Source organism: Lipophrys pholis (genome assembly GCF_963383615.2).
Source record: "Lipophrys pholis genome assembly, chromosome: 2".
Classification (NCBI taxonomy): Eukaryota; Metazoa; Chordata; class Actinopteri; order Blenniiformes; family Blenniidae; genus Lipophrys; species Lipophrys pholis.
The window spans coordinates 21,437,605-21,457,793 of record NC_137636.1 but is presented as its reverse complement, the minus strand read 5'-3'; the positions used below and the strand labels follow the sequence as shown (position 1 = coordinate 21,457,793).

The window sequence follows — 20,189 nt, the reverse complement described above, 5'->3', positions numbered from 1 at the left end:
ATCCGACTATCCCAGACCGTGGGTGTCAAACATAAGGCCCGTGGGCCAAACGCAGCCCTCAAGAGGATTAAATCCACCAAACCACCAAGCAAACTGTAAAAATTCGAATGAAAACATAGATTTTTTTTTTTAACAGTTTTCTTAAGAGTAGTGACAACTCAACACTGAGACCTGAGCTGAAAAAAAAATATATGTTTTTTGCTCTTGTGGACAGGGCCTGTGACTGAACCTCACCTCTTCACTACACTTCCCCGTGAAGCTCATCAGATGGAGAACACACGCTTGAAATCAAAAGTTCACCTTCCACGGCCAGCGATGTGCAGAGATTTTCCTCAGAGTCAAACAATATGCATGGGGAATTCAGCGTGTGTGTCACCTGATAGCAGGAATCACATTATAGCGGTAAAAGTCTCCTCTCCGCTATCAGCTGACAGTGGATGTCATTGCCGGCGAGCAGTGGAAATTGTGCCTTGAAGTTTTGAGTAATTGAATTTGTAGTAGTCATCATATTACCCTATAATGTGATATGGAAATTCAGACGGGTGCTTGCAATTTGCGAAACGGTCCTCGCGCCACGGAATAACCGCCATCACGGAGTGCACGCACGCGCGCATGTAGGCGCGCGCGCACGCACGCACTCACACGCACACACACACTGGATGCTACTTTTGAGTCACAAAGACATTGTGGAGACCGTGTTTGCACACCGGGCTGATTATTCCCGCGCCATCATGACATGAACTGTCAGGATGTAAATATACTTTACCACGCAAAGTGAGAGTGGAAGCCGGCGCGGCGTCATCGCCACATCGACTATGAGGAAAGAAGTGAAACTATACCGCACACAAGTGAGCATCTTTGCAAGACACTCCAGGGCACGCTTGACAAACTGCACAAGCCTTTACATTTTGATGGTGTGAGTAAATATAGCAGTGAAGACAAACAGCAAAGCGGAGTGAAAACAGGTCTGAGGAAAGAAATGAAGTATATATGCGTGGATGTTGCTGAATGTTGTGCCGAAGGTGAATATCACATTGATGGCAGCCTAAAAGTCTGACATTTGTCACAGAGCATTTCAAGCAGCAAGACAAAAATAAGTTGCGGAGCTCGGCTTTATGGCTGCTACATTTCTGCCATGCGTGTTGTTCTTTCCAGAAAAGAAGTCGACCTATGAATAGACAGAGATTGTCATGACTACATGAAGTCTTGCGTACTGCTGGAGGGATCGGCGGAGATTTGATGGAATGTTATCGACAGAGACTATTTAGAAAAGCTTCACATTTTTAGGATCATTGCTTTAAATTTTCACACTGACCTAGTCACCGTTGTACTTTCAAAGTCAATTACCGTTACAAGACTCTTGTAAAAATGTAAATGACAGCATAGTGAGTATCTTGATTGTTCATTTTTACTATGATTGTTGTTGGTCATGTTTGATTGACTTATTATTGACTCCTTGTGTTCTTTTCTTTTCATACTCTTCAAAATATTTACATTCTACTTGCTGCTGTAATCATGCAAATTGCCCCACGATGGGACAAATAAAGGAAAATCTTACGTTATCTCATCTTGTCTTATTGCAGAGGAGGCAAAACAGATCACAATAAGTATAAGTATCCGTTTTTATGTGATAAAGCATCAGTAGATTTGGATTTTTCATGCAGCAATATTTAAATGGATTGAGAAAAACCCCCCCAAAAAAAACCAATCATCTTTGAAGATTTTGTCTCTCAAAGGGTAAAGGGATAATGTGAAGAAAGAAATAATAACATCTAAATCAATATTAATGAGCAGTAATATTCAAAGGAAGAGAGAAGAACACGCCTAACCTTTTTGGCTGTCGATGACGAAGTTCCCTTCCTCATTTCCCGTCGTGATCTTGTAAGTGATCCCGTCGCCATCGGGGTCCTTCGCCAGCACCGTGGCAACTAGTGTGTTTGGACCGGCGTCCTCCGAGACGAACGTTCGATATCTGATAGAAGACAAACAACCAACACTTCAATCAACACCTGACTCACACATTTCCGCAGCAGGACACGTCCGGAAACACGACTGTGGAGGTGAAAATGAGAAGCATCCTGCAAAACCTATTCATTGCGCCCACCAGCAGATTGATGTTTCACATAGAAACACAGGAATTTGTCACTTTGGGGGCGCTTTAGGCAGTTTAGGAAGATATTTGTTCTTTTGGATGTTCCAAACTAAAAGACTACAAGATAGGTTAATATTGATTTTCTGATTGACAATCAAACCAGTGGGCTCTCTATGAGATTGTTGATTATCTATTTATTTTAAAAAGGTGAATGGGGCACCTTCTTTGGAAAGATCGGGACAAAACTTGACTTGAGGCGTTCTAGGAATGTTTATAACTGTGAAGTTGATAGGTTAGGTTTCTTGGGGGAGGGGTGGTCCAGAGCAGCGGTGTGAAACATATAGCTTGTGGGCCAAAACTGGCCCATGAGAAGCTTCAATCCATCAAACCATCGAGAAAATTGTAAAAACGTCAAAAAAAACATTGATTTTTTTTTTAAACTAATTTCTTCAGAGTAGTGGACACAACACAAGACTGAGACCTGGGCTGCCAAGAAATCTAGTAAATTAGCATTCGTCTCAAAGTCATGCAGTCAGGGGGAGTTTGTAAAAATACCCAGAATGCAACAGCTACAGGATATGCTGACTGGACATTTCACCATATTTTTCACCAGAAGGTTTCATTAAAATTGGTTTAATGTTAAGATCCGTGTAATTTTCAGTAGCATTTGTTTCATTTTGTGAAAATATAGACATTTTCATCACCTATACTCTGCCCCACAACAAAGAAAAACTTTGAAGTTTAAATTTAAAGGTCCAGAAATAGAATTGTTAAACGTGAGAAAGTATGACTAGTTATTTCTTTATGAAAAAAGCTCCTTCCTTAACAACCAAATACACCACTGACTTCACCCTTACATCGAAATCTCATTACTATTTATAAATAGTCCCATCAGCCAATTTTTGCATTTCAGAAAGTCACTTATCAAACATGAACACTTTCAGCGATATTTACCAGCAGCCTTATGTATAAGCTGCTCTGTTGGTGTCAAATGAAACACTAAAGGATGAAATGTGACAGCTCTGTGGCCTTCTGAGTCGTTTCTTCATGTCAGGATATTGTTGTGTGTGCCGAGGCGAGGCTGGACCAGCTCCTGAGTTACACACTGTGACCAAAGGAAATTTCATTCAGGGCTCACAGCTGCAGCCACAGGAGGCTGAACTCTGAGCAACAGGCTCTCAGCTGTGATCCAGCTATAATAATGAGAGACGTCGAGAAGTGGCCCCCAAAACGGTGAGTGGACGGGTACCTGAGACATTAAACACAGTGTGTGGAATTTCTTGAAACGAAGCCGTTCTTTCTCACACAGGCTACAGCACAGGCCTCAAACGCAGGTCCTGGAGGGTCGCAGCCCTGCATGTTTTCCACGTCTCCCTTCTTTAACACACCTGAATGTCTTGAGGGTTCATCACCACATTCAGCACAAAGCCAGATGACATCCCACTCATTGCTATCAGCTGTGTTGAAGCAGAGAGACATGGAAAACATGCAGGGCTGCAGCCCTAGAGGAACTGAGTTTGGCACCTCAGGGCTACAGTGTTTGGAGATTCACATTGAGTGCATGTAGAGCGCCACACAGCATCACATGTGTCTGACCCTTACCACCACCCCCTCCTCTTTCACACCTATTATAAGAGCAAACCTGAAATCTAACAACTTTTCAAAACAACAGAGTGAGAACATGGAGGTGGCAGTGGTGTTAACTCGAAAATTCAGCAGGTGGTGGTGGGGGTCTCAGAAAAAGCTCTCTTGGTTGTGTTGGCCTATATTCTGCATCACAACATGGAGAAGGAGAATGTTTATTAATGGCAACTATTTTTAAGTGAATGGTGTGAGTACAACTTGCTCCTGAAGCCCCGCTTACACGCCGCTTTCAAGAGAAAATAGAATACTTCTCTTGTGGTTTGGAGGGTGTGTTTACATGACAACAGTGCTGGGAGTCACTGAAAATGCAACTTTTTTTTAAAATGCTCACCGTGGAAGCAGGCAAAAACAACTTTTCTGAAATGCTGCTACTGCACATGCACACCACGGCAAAACCAAAAAGCAAAAATGCTGTGTTTTCAATTGAAATGTTGTATAAATGGAGCCTAAAACACTGAATAAGGAGCACAGATACATTTGCTGTGAACTGAGAACAAAGTGATAGATGCATGGTTGTATTTTGTAAATGTGTCTCACCAGAAGAAGTACTAATCTTATCATTTCCTGTTCTACATGGTGAAAGACAACCCGATCAATAAAATGTGTAAATATATACAAAGTCCAAAGCCAATTGCTTACAATTTATTATACATGTTGCATTTCAGTTGCTCAGTGTTTTCCTCACCAATCAAATCAGTCAAGAAAACAACTTCAAAGTCTTAACCATAGAAGTCCAAGTAATTCCACCTTAAATGTTGTGCTAGGACTGCTGCGAGACACAGATCAGTGCAATGCCATGAAGGCAGTTTTGAAGCCGTTAGCGTTCCCAGAAGCACAGCAGTTTGAATAATCATGAATGGAAAAAGCCAATGGGGATCTTTGTGGAGCTGGTTGTCTGGTCCAAATCTGAAAAAGTAGGTCTTAGGATTTAATCGTGTACAGGGACTCAACAGACGCTCTCACAGAGTCTCAGATGTTCTTTGAAGACACAGAAGAACCTGCAGAAAGGACGGCCATCTCAGCAAAGCTCCATCAATTAGGCCTTTGTGCTATAAAATCCAGACTGAAACCACTTTGAGTAAAAGACATATGACAGCCTGGCTGGAATATTGCCAAACGGCATTTAAACTGCAGAGCCTGATGAAAACACCGCTCTGATCTGGTCAGTCAAAAAACAAGTTAATTCAGGCAGAACGCCAGGAATTTCTGAAAATCGCTGTCACTGCTCATCATCTGGGTTTTACTCTCCCTCATAAACAAGGAAAACAGCATCAAGCCACGGGAGTCCTTCTCAGTTGTTCACCTCACACATCATATGAAACATACGTACACTGGTAATTGATTATTGAGAAGTTAATAACACAATTACAAATACTGACGCTTCCGAAACGCTCAACACTTGTATCTATAATTAATTACAAAATACGTTGCAGAGCTGTTGTCTCTGTGATCTGATTTAGCTTTAACATTCTCTGAACTATCTCCAAACAGCAACGTGAAAGATGTCTTGCTGCGGTGACTTCACCATGAGCACGCATACATGAGTACCATCGATTAACTACTGATTATACCTCCATCGGTGAAATCTGCATTTCATGAGTGGCTGTTTTGTTGCCTTATCACATTGTCTTTTGTTGAAAAACCCGTTTAAAAAAAAAAATGGAAAGATCCAGTTATCATAGAACATCTTTGTCCAAACAGCTAAAATCAGGCAATTAAATGTAATGTCACCAGACCACACCAACAGAGTTTCATTCCAAATGTTAATGTCTGGTTGTTGTTGCATTTTGTAAATTTTCTCAATTAAAAATGCTGCTAATAATAAATATCATGATCCATAAACTGATAAACTGATGTCTTCTAACTGGGTGGCAATTAGTAAGTATTATCTAGTTTGCTTGTTGCTCCCTGTCTCATCATGGTACATTCATTAAATTCAAGTGTTTCAGAGTCGTAAACTTTAAACCTCCAGGACCCGGAATACCATCTGCCCCAACCCCAACCAGTACGGCAGAAAGTCTCCTCCTCTGAGTCTGGTTCTGCAGGTTTCTTCCTGTTTAAAAAGGAGGTTTTTTTTTTAATTCTTTTCCATCGTCTCTTATGTTTGCTCAGGTGGAATTGTGACAAGTGACGTGAACGAATACTAACAAGGAGAGGCAGGTGATTAAACCCATCAAAACATGACAAAGTCTTAATTAAAACCTGTTTAAATACACAAGAACTGACAGCAAACAGCCATGAGGATGCTGCAGGAGCCTGTGAGCGAGGGCTCTGGGGGAAGAAGGTCTGAATTTTGACCCGACAGAATATTTGTTGAGAGTCTTTAAGTCTGCAGTTCAGAAACATGCCTGATTCAATGTGACACTTAAGCATTAGAACTGTATGGCTGATGAATGCATTGGCAGAGAGAGGGCCAGATGAACTGATGAAGGAATGAATTGATTGACAGAGTTTTGGGCGAAGGCATCAACGTAAACATCAAGTACGTAAACTTGAAACTTGGATAAGCCATTCGCTTGGCTGATGATTCATTTTTCACGAGTACAGTTTCTAGTTGTGAAACTTGCCTTCAGTGTCTTCTTACAGGAACACTGTAGAACCACTTGATGTGCTGAAAAGCATTCTTTTTTTAATTTAAAGATTTTGACCTTTCTACCTTGTTGACCGCGTGGTCATCAAGGTAATCCTGCATGCATATTGTAACATAAAACACACCACCTTCTAGGTCATTATTTTTTAACATAGAGTGCCTTGGCATTTGGACTGAAACGTTTCATCAATGATATTACAAGCTTGAATCTTGAGCGGAAGACATCCAAACTACTAACAAAGTTTACATTGAAAGTAGTGAACGGGAGATACCTTGAAAGAGTGTTTGAAGGTGAGTCAACTGTTCAAGACCATTTCCGTTAATATCCGCCGGAGCTGTTTAATTTGTTTTAATGTAATGTTTTAAAGGGCTTTATGGCATTTATGTGTTTGGAAAGAAATCACGAAAAAAGTAGCAGGAGGAGAACCTGGACGCCGTCGTGGCTCAGAGAGAGAGAGAGGCCAACCTGGAGAGTAATGTTGCAACAGCAGCTTGAAGAAAGTACTTGTTAGCATCGGCTAGCATTTTACGTTAGCATTTCCTGTTGTGGTTTTTCATTTTCAAACAAAACACACTCCGTGTAAATGAAACAAACAGGCTGCAGGTCACAGCAGCAGCTACGACCAAATGTCTGATTGTCTGACATTGATCGCAGGCTCATGATGTCGGCCGTCCTTGACCTGGCTCACGATGCGACATACGACCACCGAATAGAGCCACGACCAGAGACGTCACAATGACTCGCCCACGATTTCCGAAAATCACACAGTTTGTAGGAGGCTTAAGTGAACAAGCAAAAAAGTTCTTATGATATTTTGCACAGACTATAATCATTTTCTATCCACAAGATATTACAAATATGCAACATCAAATGAGGAGGATCAGTGAAAAAATAAGAGAAAAGTAGTGATTTATGAAAACAAAACCAACCCTCTGGCAGTTTCTTTCATATTTCCCCTGATTATAAACCACCTACTTGTCAGTTAATTTGATGTATTTATTGCATTTCCCTCCAGCACAGTGGTGGTATCTAGACAATTAGCAGTAATGTACAATATATTATTGTAAACAACTGCCTGGACACCACCTGCCAATGGAAGGAGCAACCAACATAATTGAACAGAGGCACATAGGGTTAGTCCATTCCCTGGTAAATCAGTAATCCCAGCTACAAAAACAACATGTAGAATAAAGTACACTCAAAGCAACTCTGTGGAAAGGTCCCAGAAAAATATAAGTCAGGAGATGGATGTTAAAAAAAAAAAAATCATTGACATTCCCTGGAGTTACAGTTTATCAGTCTTTAATAAATGCAAGAGATGGGGGTTTATGTCAAATGTGGTTTTCATGGGTGGCTTTGCAAGAAGGGAACTAATGAGGGAGACCACCTCTGACTTCTCTGAAGACGTTTGAAGCTTCAGCAGCTCAGATGAGGGACAATCTGCAAGCTACAGGCCAATCAAGGCTTCATGAGACAGCACCGGAGACAAAACCACTGTGAGACAAAGGTCAGGTTGGAGGAAATATAATATGCAATGGCTGCTGAAGTCAATTGAAAATATGTTCTTTGGTTTGACTGAATGAAAACAGAGCAATTTAGACAATACAAGTTACACTATGTTTGACACAGCATTGTAGCAAGCATGGTCATGGCAGCATCATGCAGTGCAGCTACATCTCAGGTGCTGGTGAAAAAGGTAAATGTTAAAAAAAAAAAAACAATGGGACTTGATCATTTAAACATCAATGCCTATAGAAGTTAATGAAAACATGATCTATCAACAGGACACACTGATTGATTGAGACCGAGGCCCCCGTTTCAAGTGAAAACGCATCGTTTTTTCTGTTTTTGTTTCTGGAAAGTTTCATCTTTACATGACAATGTTTTGAAAATGATGTCCATTTACACGGAAACAGCAGAAATTCTAAAAACAATATAATTGGCATGTTGGGCCCCAAGTTGGTGCTGATGTTTCTTTTTTTTTTACTCAGACATTCTAGTGGACAGATGACCAAGTTGGATTGTTATTACAGTGACCGTCAACTATAAAACTACCAAGTCCCAGGAGAACATGGACTGGGAGTCATGACACTCTGGAGGAAAACATTGTTCTGATTGTCCAAGTACTATTAGTTACTACGCAGTAGCAGCCTTTTGGAAAAGGTATGTTTTATCCCATTTCCACAGAGACTGATTCAGACTGTTCAGCACCATTGTCATGTAAACGGACCCAGAAATGGAAGTTTTCATTTTTCACTTGAAAATGTTGTGTCAACAGGGAATTGGTTATCTGCTGGTGACCTGTCCAGAGGTACCCTAATTTTCAGCAAGACTGAATATGAGGTGGGGTTAGACCGTCGTGAGATAGGTTATTTTTGATGATGCCTTGTTGCAATGGTAATCCTGCTGGAGATGTTTGGATGGAAACCTCTAGGCAAATCAACAATTCATTTAGAAGCATACTATCTGACCTTGATTGTTGGCTCAATCTAAGCAAAGTGGTTTGTTGACCTTTTAACTGATTCCCGCTTTTGTTGAACAACTTCCACTGCCGTCAAATTACAAACCTCAACAAGAAAGCTTAGACTAAAATATCTGTTTATGTTCATCACGTGACTCTGGCATGTATGATCTCAAAATATATCCGCCTGCCAGTCGACCAACGATTACTGTTCTTTTTCATTTACAGAAAAAGAGGTTCTCTCCCAAGGAGCTGAACACTGATCGTGTTCTTTCACTGCAGTCGTTTTGATTCAATAACTGATGGACTCTTTGTGCCTGAGAAGGGAACCTCACTGACGTGCCACTCATCTGCTCAGTTTTGTAGAGGCTTTGCTGCAGCATTTGAACAATTTCGACGTACTTTGCAAGCCGTGCAGTTACACACAGATCGATATGCAAGTCGGACAGTACCGTGATGTGTCTCTTTATTATGTAGTTCCCCTCGGGGTACATAGGGTGCATTGATCAAACGGCTTCCACTTGTGGACCGAGGAAGCCATTTGGAAGATCATTTGATAATTGCATGTATTTATCTCACCTGAAAGCCTGAAAGAGCTGTGACTCTCGGTGTGCATTTATGCCTGCAATCTGATGGTGAAATTACAGGCGCCGTCTGTGCAGCTGAGTTGATGCGCGAGTCTTTCACACGGCCTACGAAGCTGCTTTTGTCCAGACTCTCCGGGTCGACTACTTCTACATTATGAATGAAGACAGAGCCGTCATTATGAATTCAAATGGAGCCCTCTTACAGTCAAGTTTACGATGACGACAGGTCTGACATGGCAACGTGAGCAGGCAGAACAACAACCGTCGGAAACACTTAGACACAACACGTTCGACTCCTTCTCGAACATAACGATTCCGAGGTTGTTGTTCTTTTTTTTTTTTTCCCTGAGATGTTTTGTGGTGAGCTAGCTGTCAAACTCTGATAGTGTCACACATGGAACAAAAAAAAGAAAAAGAAAAAAAGCTTACTTAGGGTGAAAGGGTTGCAAGTTCTGAGTTTTTAAAAAAAAAATAGAATTACACATGTCAAAGCCACCCATCAACCAATCGAGTATTTACATTGCTAAAGGAAGTGCAAGCACTGAGAGAAAGTGCATGCACACACGACCAGAGCGCGCAAAACAATTACATTAAGGGTATCAAACATAAGGCTTGTGAGGTGAGATTAGTTCCAATCTGACCAAACTATGAAGCAAATAGTAAAAATTGGAAATAAAACATTGACTTTATAACAAGTAGCACACATAACACTGAGATATTGGTGATGCTATTGGCTTTATGTTGAGATTGGAGTTATTTTATGTAGTAAAAATGTGACAATTAAGACATATTCATCACCTATATGCTGTGCCACAAAAAAGAAAAAGGTTTCAATTTAAAGGTAATTACGGCACTATTGTACCAGTTCGGCCCACTCAGGATGGAATTGGACTGCCTGTGGCCTCTAAACTGGAATGTGTTTGACATCCCTGGATTAAATAAAAGCCCGGAGATCTCAGTGAGAGGAGGAGTGGTCAGTACCATATCAAAACAGCAGGAAGTAACACCACAGATAGAATTAGGAACAAAAGCTTCCTGTTTTTTGGTTGTGGCCCAAAATATGTAATTTACTGTTGCAATCACACATAGTCTATGGGGTGAAATTAACCCCTCTTATGATCGTTAAAGCATTTTAGGGCTGCATTTGCAGGAAAACAATCCAGTGCTTATTCTGTATAAATATAGACTGTGAAGGCTTGACCTCACAATCCTTCTGACTGTTTGGGATTTAAGAAAAGTTACCACAGGGATAACTGGTTTGTGGTGGCCAAACGTTCATAGCAATGTTGCTTTTTTTTTTCACCATGACTATTTTTGTTGTTGCTTTTCGACCCTTCGATGTCGGCTCTTCCTACCATTGTGAAGCAGAATTCACCAAGTGTTGGATGGTTCACCCACCGACAGTTAATGTGAGCTGCTTTAGATCGTCATTAGACAGGTTAGATTTACTCTACTGATGATGTGTTGTTGCAATTGTAATCCATGCCACCTCACAATGACATGATGAGAAGGCATCGAAAGATCACGTGATTATTTTATTGAAGCTGCACCGAACCACACATTTACTCCATCTTCTAGTAATTAGATCAACCAGTATAAACCAGGATGCAAACTGTGGTTAAAACATTGCCACTGTAACAGATTTGCTGTTTTGAAACTAATGTTGAGTTTTGCTTGACGTCACCAAGGGGTTTAATGTAATTTCCTGTCCTGGTTGTATTTTGGAGTTGGGTTATAAAGCAGTGGCAGCTGGGCAATAGAGGGCCCGAGGGCGCAGACACCCCTCAGTCCCAAAAGGAGGAAATTATTATTATTATTTTTTACATAAATCAATAAACTGTAATAATATCCAATATGTTTGTACCAACAAACTAACGATGGTCCGTGGACTGTATGTGCTTCATTTTCTATAGATAATCGACAATACAAGAGCAGATTTCTTGATTTCTATCTCTCTAAAGTGTGTATGTGAGGAGGCGGGGTTTAGTAGCAGTTTCACCAATTACTGATTAACAATATGAGTGACTGACATAAAACGTCACCAATCAGTGTCATTTGCTGTCCGTGACTTGGGGAGCTTTTATAGTCGCCCATCGCCAGAGTTGCTTGGTGATTGGCTTAAAGTCAGTTCTGGTTTGTTCTCGTGTGTATCTATGAGATTTAGCGATGGCGACAACGAGCAGTGAGTCCCTGATTTTTAACTGTTACATCTCTTCTAATTTACCAATTATAAGGAGAAACCTGGTCAGGTTCAACTTTCTCTATTATAGTTATTTTCAAATGCACAGAAAGAGAGGTGTGTTGAGAATTTTGCAAATGTGTCCAGGTTTGTTGAAGTTTAAACCAGACATAAATGAAGGAATTTATAATTGGATGAATGTAGCAATAGCTGAATGGATGAATGAAGGTATTAATAGATGATGGAAAGAGAATCATATTCAGAATTAGAAGGAAGGAAGACTGTTGGAAGACTATGGCCCCATTTATGTGATGTTTCATGTGAAAACGCATAATTTTTGTTTCAGAAATGTTTCATGTTTAAAGAGTAATGTTTTGTCAGTTTACACAGAAATGGCAGAAACACTGAAAACTGTCGGGTTTTTTTTGTTGGTCCACTAGTTGGTGCTGTTGGTTGTTTATGTAATGAAACCACACACACACACACACACGTGCAGCAGAGAACAATACGCACTAAACATTAACAATGGGCGAACACTGACAATCATATTGTTATTGTCCATCTACTGAGCATGTGCAGGAGAACTATATACTAGGGCCATGGTGCGCATCACCAGTGGCAGCGTTTCCGCCGTCTACCCAGAGACGAGCCCTGAGTGTTTTCAGTTGCTTCAAGCAACACTGCCATTTAAATGGATAGTAACAATGCAACAAAGAGTTTCCGTTTTCACGTGAGATCATTGCACTGTAAAGATGGCCTAAATTAAAAAAAAGGTAAAAACTGGTATATAAATTGATAGAAGAACTTATGGCTGGACAGATAAATGACCGTGGTACATCTTAATGGATGGACAAGCAAACAACTAAATAGAAGGATGAATGAAGAATGGCTTATGCAGCATGAGCACATGCTGGAGAAGACATATGTAAACACTTTAGATGGAGCACAGCTAAAAGCAGACCATCTATGTATGTTGCTCTCCATTAAAGATGATATATCAAGCCAGGGATGTACATTTTAAAAATTTACACCAAAGAGATAATGGTCCCGTGTCATGGCTCATTTTTCAGGACGGGCTTTAAGGCTGATTCTGTTTGACACTTACATCAACCTAACCTCGGCGAATACCTCTCTAATGCTTTCAAGCAGATGCTCGTAGGCGTCCGCCACATGAAGGACTGCCGACGCTACAGTCTGGAGAACAGGGAGGGGGAGTGAGAGAGAGAGAGAGAGAGAGAGAGAGAGAGAGAGAGAGAGAGAGAGAGAGACACACACAGAGAGACACAGAGAGAGAGAGAGAGAGACAGAGAGAGACAGAGACAGAGATAGAAAGTGATCAGACTGAAATAGAGAGAGAGCGAGAAGTTCAGAACTCGTACGACGACACGATGCCTCTCACGATCACTGGCCTCAACCGCAGCTCTAATTTGGCTCAAATCAATGCTGCAGTCAATTGAAAAGCGCCTCAGACGTACATCAACACACTCTAATTACTTTTTAACCTTTTTGTTTCACTTTTTGTCTGTTTGTTTTCGCCCCGTTGATCGGAAAAGAAAAACAGAAGCGTTCCTCAGGCCGATGCCCGATGTCAGTCGTAGAAATTAATTACAGAATTTAATTATTGAGTTCATTTAGTTTATCCAGATAAGGCATACATGAAGAATGGAGGGAGGGCGCGGGGATAATGGTGTGTGTCTGTTGATACATCCAACCGCTGCTCACTGATTGTGGGTTTGTTCGAGGCAGAGTCTGCCGTCTGATTCCCTGCTAATCAGTACTTACGATGGCATGAATTACCACTCAGCCGCCATGTATTATTCATGTGTGTGCGTAGATGGACAGAATAGCTGCTTAAATTGTCACCTCCACTGAGCGTTCAGCGAGCTGGCAGGAACGGAGACGACACCGCTCAGTCTCCGGCCCTTCAGGTGGAGGCAGCGGAGGAGGCATGGCTCGCGGTGGCTCCTCTACATGGAGAGCATCGTCTGGTAGTTGATAAGTGAAATGTTCCCAGCAACATAAATGCACACCCAGAATTAGGAGGGTAGATGTTATATGATTTGCATTACATTGTAAAATGTACTGACTTGTGTTTTTTTCTCAAAGATGAAGTTATGATCAGGTTGTAAAGCTTTGTGATGTAATTAGTTTTTAATGATTTTTATTGGCTATCTATTGCCCCTTTTGCTTTCATTTTCACCCCTCCTTTAAGCAGCCATACTCAGTTTAAGAAAATCATTTGGTTCTTTTATTTTATAGTATTTGAAAGCCGTTACAGTAATGCATTACTATAGAACATGAAATTTAACACTGTTTGAAACAAATATTTTACAATTTCCCTTGTACAATTGCAGTTTTAGAATTATCTTTAATTATTCATTTGAGTTTTTCCAATTCAGCACCTTAATGAATAAGGAAGGAGGCAAGTAATTGCTAAGTAAAAAAACATTTGGATGTCAAAACGATGTGATTTCCTAGAAAGCGGCGGCATGTCAATGACCCAAAGACGACTAAAACAGAAGACAAAAAAGTGTGTTCATACCAAGCAGCAGACGAGTCTGACATTATCTTCGTTACCATGTGGCAGAGCGTTTGACTTCCACCCCATCGTCTGAACTAAGTCTAGTCTTTACAGATAATAGCAAGAGTTAGATGTCAGATGGGCTCCATTCCTGTGAAATCTCCCTTCAGACCACCTGACTGACCATGTGTATGAACACGGTCTGCAAAGCCAAACAACAGTGTGGAGAAAACACTTTAAACCTAATATCTCCCTTTAGAGTTTTTTTTTTTTTTTTAGATATGGAAGCTTTGAAAGGGGTGAGGAGATGTGTTAAAGAGGTATATCTCAAAAAGGTGACATTTTCAGAATTTACTTTCATTTCTAACTCCTTATAACTCCAGAATGTTGATTTATTTCAGGCATGCACTGGGTTTCTAATAGAGTAACACAAAACACAAATGTCAACATTTGAAAAATGTTAGATAGCTCAGGGTGAAGATACAGCAAAATAGTTCCTCTTGTCATAAAATTTTCAGGAGGACATAACATGGCAAAGATTCGAGTGTGGGCCAAATATTTTAGAAGTTAAAAGCAGCGAGTTGTAGAACGGACCCTTAAAAGTCCAGGCGTACTGAATGACTGAATCTAAAGTAATGACTTCTGGAAGTACGGATTATCCATTTATTATTTTAAGACCAAGGTCGCCCCATTGCTTAGACGCTGAGAAAGATACGAGCTTAACTCTTGTCACGCTACTTAAAAGCTTTTCAGTGGCACGGCGGCGTTCGTTATTCCCAGGGCCCGTTCACACGGCAACGATTTCCAGCGAAAACACAAAACTTACGTTGCCTGTTGGGTGTCCATTTCCATGACGATGGTGCTCGGAGCCACTGGAAACAGAACATTTTGAAAACGACTCTCGCAGTGGAATTTTTTGAAAATGCTCCGTTTCTGTGTAGGAGCTGGACAATAAGAACAATGTTTCCTCCAGAGTGTCATGACTCCCAGTCCATCTTCTCCTGGGACTTGGTAGTTTCATAGTGGACAGTCGTCGTAATAATAATCCAACTTGGTCGCCTTTCCACATGTCTGTGTTCTCCCATTGTTAACGTTTAGAGCCGATTTCTGTCTGTCTGAACTTAGTTTTCAGTGTCTCAGGGTTTTTTTTCGTGGAAACGCTTTCAGAACGTTGCCGTGTAAACGCAAAACTTTTTTTGCAACAACAAGACACAAACGATACGTTTTCACTCGAGACTTTGTCAAGTGAATGGGGTCTGAGTGTTTGAAGAACAGCCGGTTTCCGTGGACTCTCACGCACAACCAAAGAATGATCAAATGAGCAGCAGTTCTCTGCGTGAAGATCCAGTGTTGATGCCAAAGCTTGGATAACAGAACCCTTGCAAGATAATCAATCTGTATAAAGTAACACCAGAACTGACATGGTGAACTTTGAAGCAGGTTCAAGACTCTCTTGGTAACATCTGAATGCTGTTTGAGCCCCACATTGCAGCTGACCATTTACCCGCCCTTTTAACAGGCCAATCAGAGATTTTTTCCTTCAATCGCTTCACACACGAAATTGCATGGATCCAATTCAAACATAGCACCTATTTTATTCCAGATGTGGATTGAAGGAGGGAACGTCTCTCCGTACCAAATGGCAGTGCAGTAAATTACAAAGTGATATCTGTAAAGCTTCATCCAGGATACATGGGATTCATTTTCTAGCAGACCTTGAAGTGGTAACCTTTTAAAATCCAATCTAACATGTAGCCACTCCATTTAACTTGCACTGCTTCCCGTATTAATTGCAAAAAAAAAAAAAGTATAACACTGAGGTGGAAATCTGATCCCTTGCTAACAATGGTAGGTATCGGAGGCGAACAACTGTTCATCCTCAGGAAAAATGACGTATTGATCACGTAGCAGCATGAATGATTTTCATTCCATTTTTAACTGCATGCAAGATCGTCCATCATGAAAGAATCGTCAGTTTCCTCTACGGGGGACCCCACAACCTAAACCTATCATTTTCTTTTCTCTCTGAATACTTTGTTGTAGCTCTGTGTATGGACATGTTTTTGTTTATTTTCTGTGTCTTTGCTATATATTTGCATCGATGTGATTTGTGTGACATTGTGATGTTGATGTGGGACATTTCTGTGCGTCTTGATGGAAGCCATCAAAGAAAAAAAAAGGAGAAAAAAAAGACATTTTTTATGCCTTCACGTCCACTGTGGGCCATCCTTACCATCTTTAACTGGTTTCTGGAACATGACAATGAGTTCTGTGGACTCACCACGGTCACAGATCTCAGTGCAGCACAGCTCCTTTGAGCTATAGAAGAACTTCTCACATCATGGACGTGGAACTAACAAATCTGCAACAACCATCAGACGTTATCTTGTCAATACGGTGCAAAAACCTCTGAGGAGCATTTCGAAATGTAGTTTATTCAAAGGCACCAAGAGTTAAGACACTTCTTAAGGCACAATTCCAGCAAGGTGTACCTAATAAAGTGGTCAGTGAACTGATAAGTTTAAATCATGATGTTTCTTTTATGTTCTTTGACTGGATATTTCATTTTCTTATGCCTAACTTACTTTCCCTGTCTTGCTTGCATTTTATTTCCATCTATCACTCCCTTTCAGTTAGTTTATCTCTATTCATGATTATGAGTAACTTTCTCATGAGAAAAATATCTGCATTCCCGTTGTCAAAAACGATGGTCATTTTTCAACTTTGTATTCAAAATAGCCAGCACAATATTAATAAGGTATATAACTGTAGAATTTATATGTCAATTCTGTTTCATCATCTGACAGTTTGTTCACTGATTCGATGCACTAAAGGTGGGAGGACTGACATGAAAAGGAGTCGCAGACGAGCAAAAGCTGTCACATTACAACATTTACACATATAATGACAAGTAAGGACGTAATAACGCAACGCAAAAATAATTATACTACAAAAATGAAGGTTAGTGTTAGGGTTCACCACTGCTGCCGACTCTAAAACACATAATATATTGTCGTTTCATCCAAAATAATAAATTCCACGCAAAGTTAAACGAAAAGAAAGGTTCTGACAAGAAAACCAATAACGTTGGGAGCTGACACAAATGAACACATGTAAGACGTACAGACACATCCAATAACAGTGCAGGAAGCCACCCGGGTGGTTTCCGTGGCAACAGGCAGGTGCAGGTAGGTACAGTGACACGGTCCTTCTGGCAAAGTGGCAGCACGTCAATGAAAGGTGGGCCGAGTGACGAACGCAGACAGCAGGCACGCATGCACACACACAGTATTGCATGGCTTCAACTCCAGGACTTCTTCTAAACAGGTCAGATTTTCTGCCTGGACGTTGATATATAATGACATATTTAATGACCTCTGTCCACTGTGTTCTCTTTTCCTTCCCTCTCCATCACAAGCACAGAATCCACACTTGTCCAGGGTGTCCCTCCCCCCCCCCCAAACACACAAAGCAAACACATGAAGACAAAGTAATGGCTTTAATCTTTAAATTGTCCCCACTCTGTTTGTCTCATCAAAGAGACCACATCTGTTTGCTCAGACCTGCCCTCGTGTGTATGTGTGTGTGCATGTGTGTGTGTGCATGTGTCTGAATAGATCGTCAAGTACCATTTTTTGTGGCAGCTGTGGGAGAGGGTTGAGGGTTATGGAAGAAAAACCTTCTGATTATTCTGCTGTCGCTGACAGTAAATCCATACAACTGACACAAACAAACACACACACACACACCTACACAAACACGAACCCCCATCCACTACAAACAACATAAGTGCAAACATATCAAATGCATTACGCATGAATGCACATTATATCTACATTAGTGCATCCATAGTAACGCCCTACTGAATCACTGTCTGCACACACACACACACACACACACACACACACACACACACACACACACACACACACACACACACACACACACACACACACACACACACACACACACACACACACACACACACACACACACACACACACACACACACACACACACACACACACACACACACACACACACACACACACACACACACACACACACACACACACACGGCAGGGTTCAGGCTCAGGACCTCCTCAGGGTGCTGGTTGATATGGTTGATTGACCCTGCCGCACCAATCTGCCCAGCTCTCTGCCAGAAAATCAACCAATTAAAAGATGCAAGCGCCACAGAAGCAGTGGTGTGTGGGGGGTGGGGGTGGTGGGTGGATGGGTGGGTGGGGTGGGGGTGTATTGGCAGCTGCCACGCTGAATTAGGAAGCAACTGTGAGGAGCGAACCTGACAAAGCTGGACCAGCCGGGTTCCGAGGGAAATGGATTCAGTTGCATGTGCAGTCAGCGCCGTAAACATTTGACTCCACTCACACAGAACCGGTGCGCATGGAGGATTTGTGCAGACGAAAATATCAATGGAGATTTTCTGGGTCATCATTCTTTTAGTGTTAAACACATGAACATGATCAAAGAACACAGTTCCTCCATCCATCTCTCCATTCTCCACAGAATTCTAATCATTAACTATCGACTCAAACCTGCAACACAATCATGGGAACAGTTAACCAGTTACAAACAATACAAGTCCATCATTAAACACACAATAGGAAATAAAATGGAGTGATCTCAGCATTTAGTCCTTCCTTTCTTTTTTTTTTAAATGATTAGCAATCTTTCCTTCACACTTAGCAATAACTAACATTTTACTCCTCACAGGCATAAGATACTATTGAGGTGTTTTTGTGACATTTTTCTGGTTGATAAAATTGTGGTGTTATGAACTGTTGTGTATCATCGACCTAAATGTAACCACAGTGATGCTAATTTGAGAATTTTTCAAAGCTCAATTTTGTAGTCCAGGGTAAAAGTGCATATACAGCATATATCTGTTAATTCTTCAGTCAGCAATGCGTACACACACTATCAAATCCCTTATGATGCACCATTCAGCAGCATCTATAAGCCCGATTGTCTATTTTTTTCCCAGAGGATGATGAAGCCATGGCCCCCTCTACTCAGCCTCTGGTTGGCTGGCGCTCATTGCATCCACTCTTTCAATGGATGAAATCAACACATCAACACAATCAACACATTTCACTGACAACACATGTCTCTATAGTTTGATGACATTCGATATGTCTTCAGTTTGTTTAAAAGTGTGCTGCTTTCTCCTTTTCATAAACCTGTGACATGTTTCAACTGTGTTTTTCTGTCTTCATCAGAAACATTGTATGATGACGTTCCCGCTGAACACGGAAGAACACCGTCAAACCATGTCAAAAGTATATGGTAATAAGTATATTTTACTGAAAAGAACAAAGCAAGATACTGCTGAAAACATTTCACTGGTCTTGGAGAGTATGCTTCAAAGTTCAAAATGCACATCTAAACGGATTTGATGTATTCAATTTGGATTGTTTCTACAGCCAATATCACTTTTGTTTGTGCCTCTTGTTTTTTTTGCGTGTGAAAGTTTAAATCACGCAATAAGTTTAGATAAAAGTTGTAGAGAGAGAGAGAGAAAGATGCTAATTTCACCAAAAGAAAGAGCTGACATTTTCCTTTACATACTAAAGTGGAGCTTTGTCTTTTTTCCGTCATTGTGACCTTTCATTTGGCCTTTATTACTGAATGAGTCACTATTGGTGAACACAGGGGAAACATTAGATGCTCAAGAGATGCAAAAACGGCCTTCAATGACCGTCCAAAAGGAAATTTGCTTCATCACGTGTTTAAACAATGACATGGATTTGGATAAAGTATTAACAAACAGAATATGAGACACGCAATATCAAAATAATTGTTATTTTTCATGTTAATTTAATTTGTCACATTTTTCATTTAGTTTATTAATCAATTTGTCTGGTAAATGTCACCAAAATAAAAAGCTCCTCGAGGCATTTTCAGGCTCGTGTGAAATTGTTTGTTTTGTCTGACAAACACTTCAAAACAACAGAGATATTAGCCGTAGCTTCATATGACAACAGAGGGGAACAGGCGCATTTTGACATTTGAGAGGATGGAATGGGCTTGCTTGTCTTGACAGATGTCAAACAACAAATTATTAGAATAGTGGTTTTGTTTGCTTGATTT

The 20,189-nt window shown here is 40.8% G+C and overlaps 1 protein-coding gene across 1 annotated transcript in view; it reads right to left on the bottom strand.

Annotated features, from left to right (window-relative positions):
* LOC308106697 (neural-cadherin) overlaps window positions 1–20,189 on the bottom strand; it is a gene marked incomplete at its 3' end in the record, with an annotated part of 401,833 nt that overhangs the window by 235,769 nt on the left and 145,875 nt on the right. Inside the window, 1 exon segment of the mRNA XM_080458585.1 lies at window positions 1,830–1,972. Within this exon segment, the coding sequence (XP_080314711.1) occupies window positions 1,830–1,972 (143 nt within the window).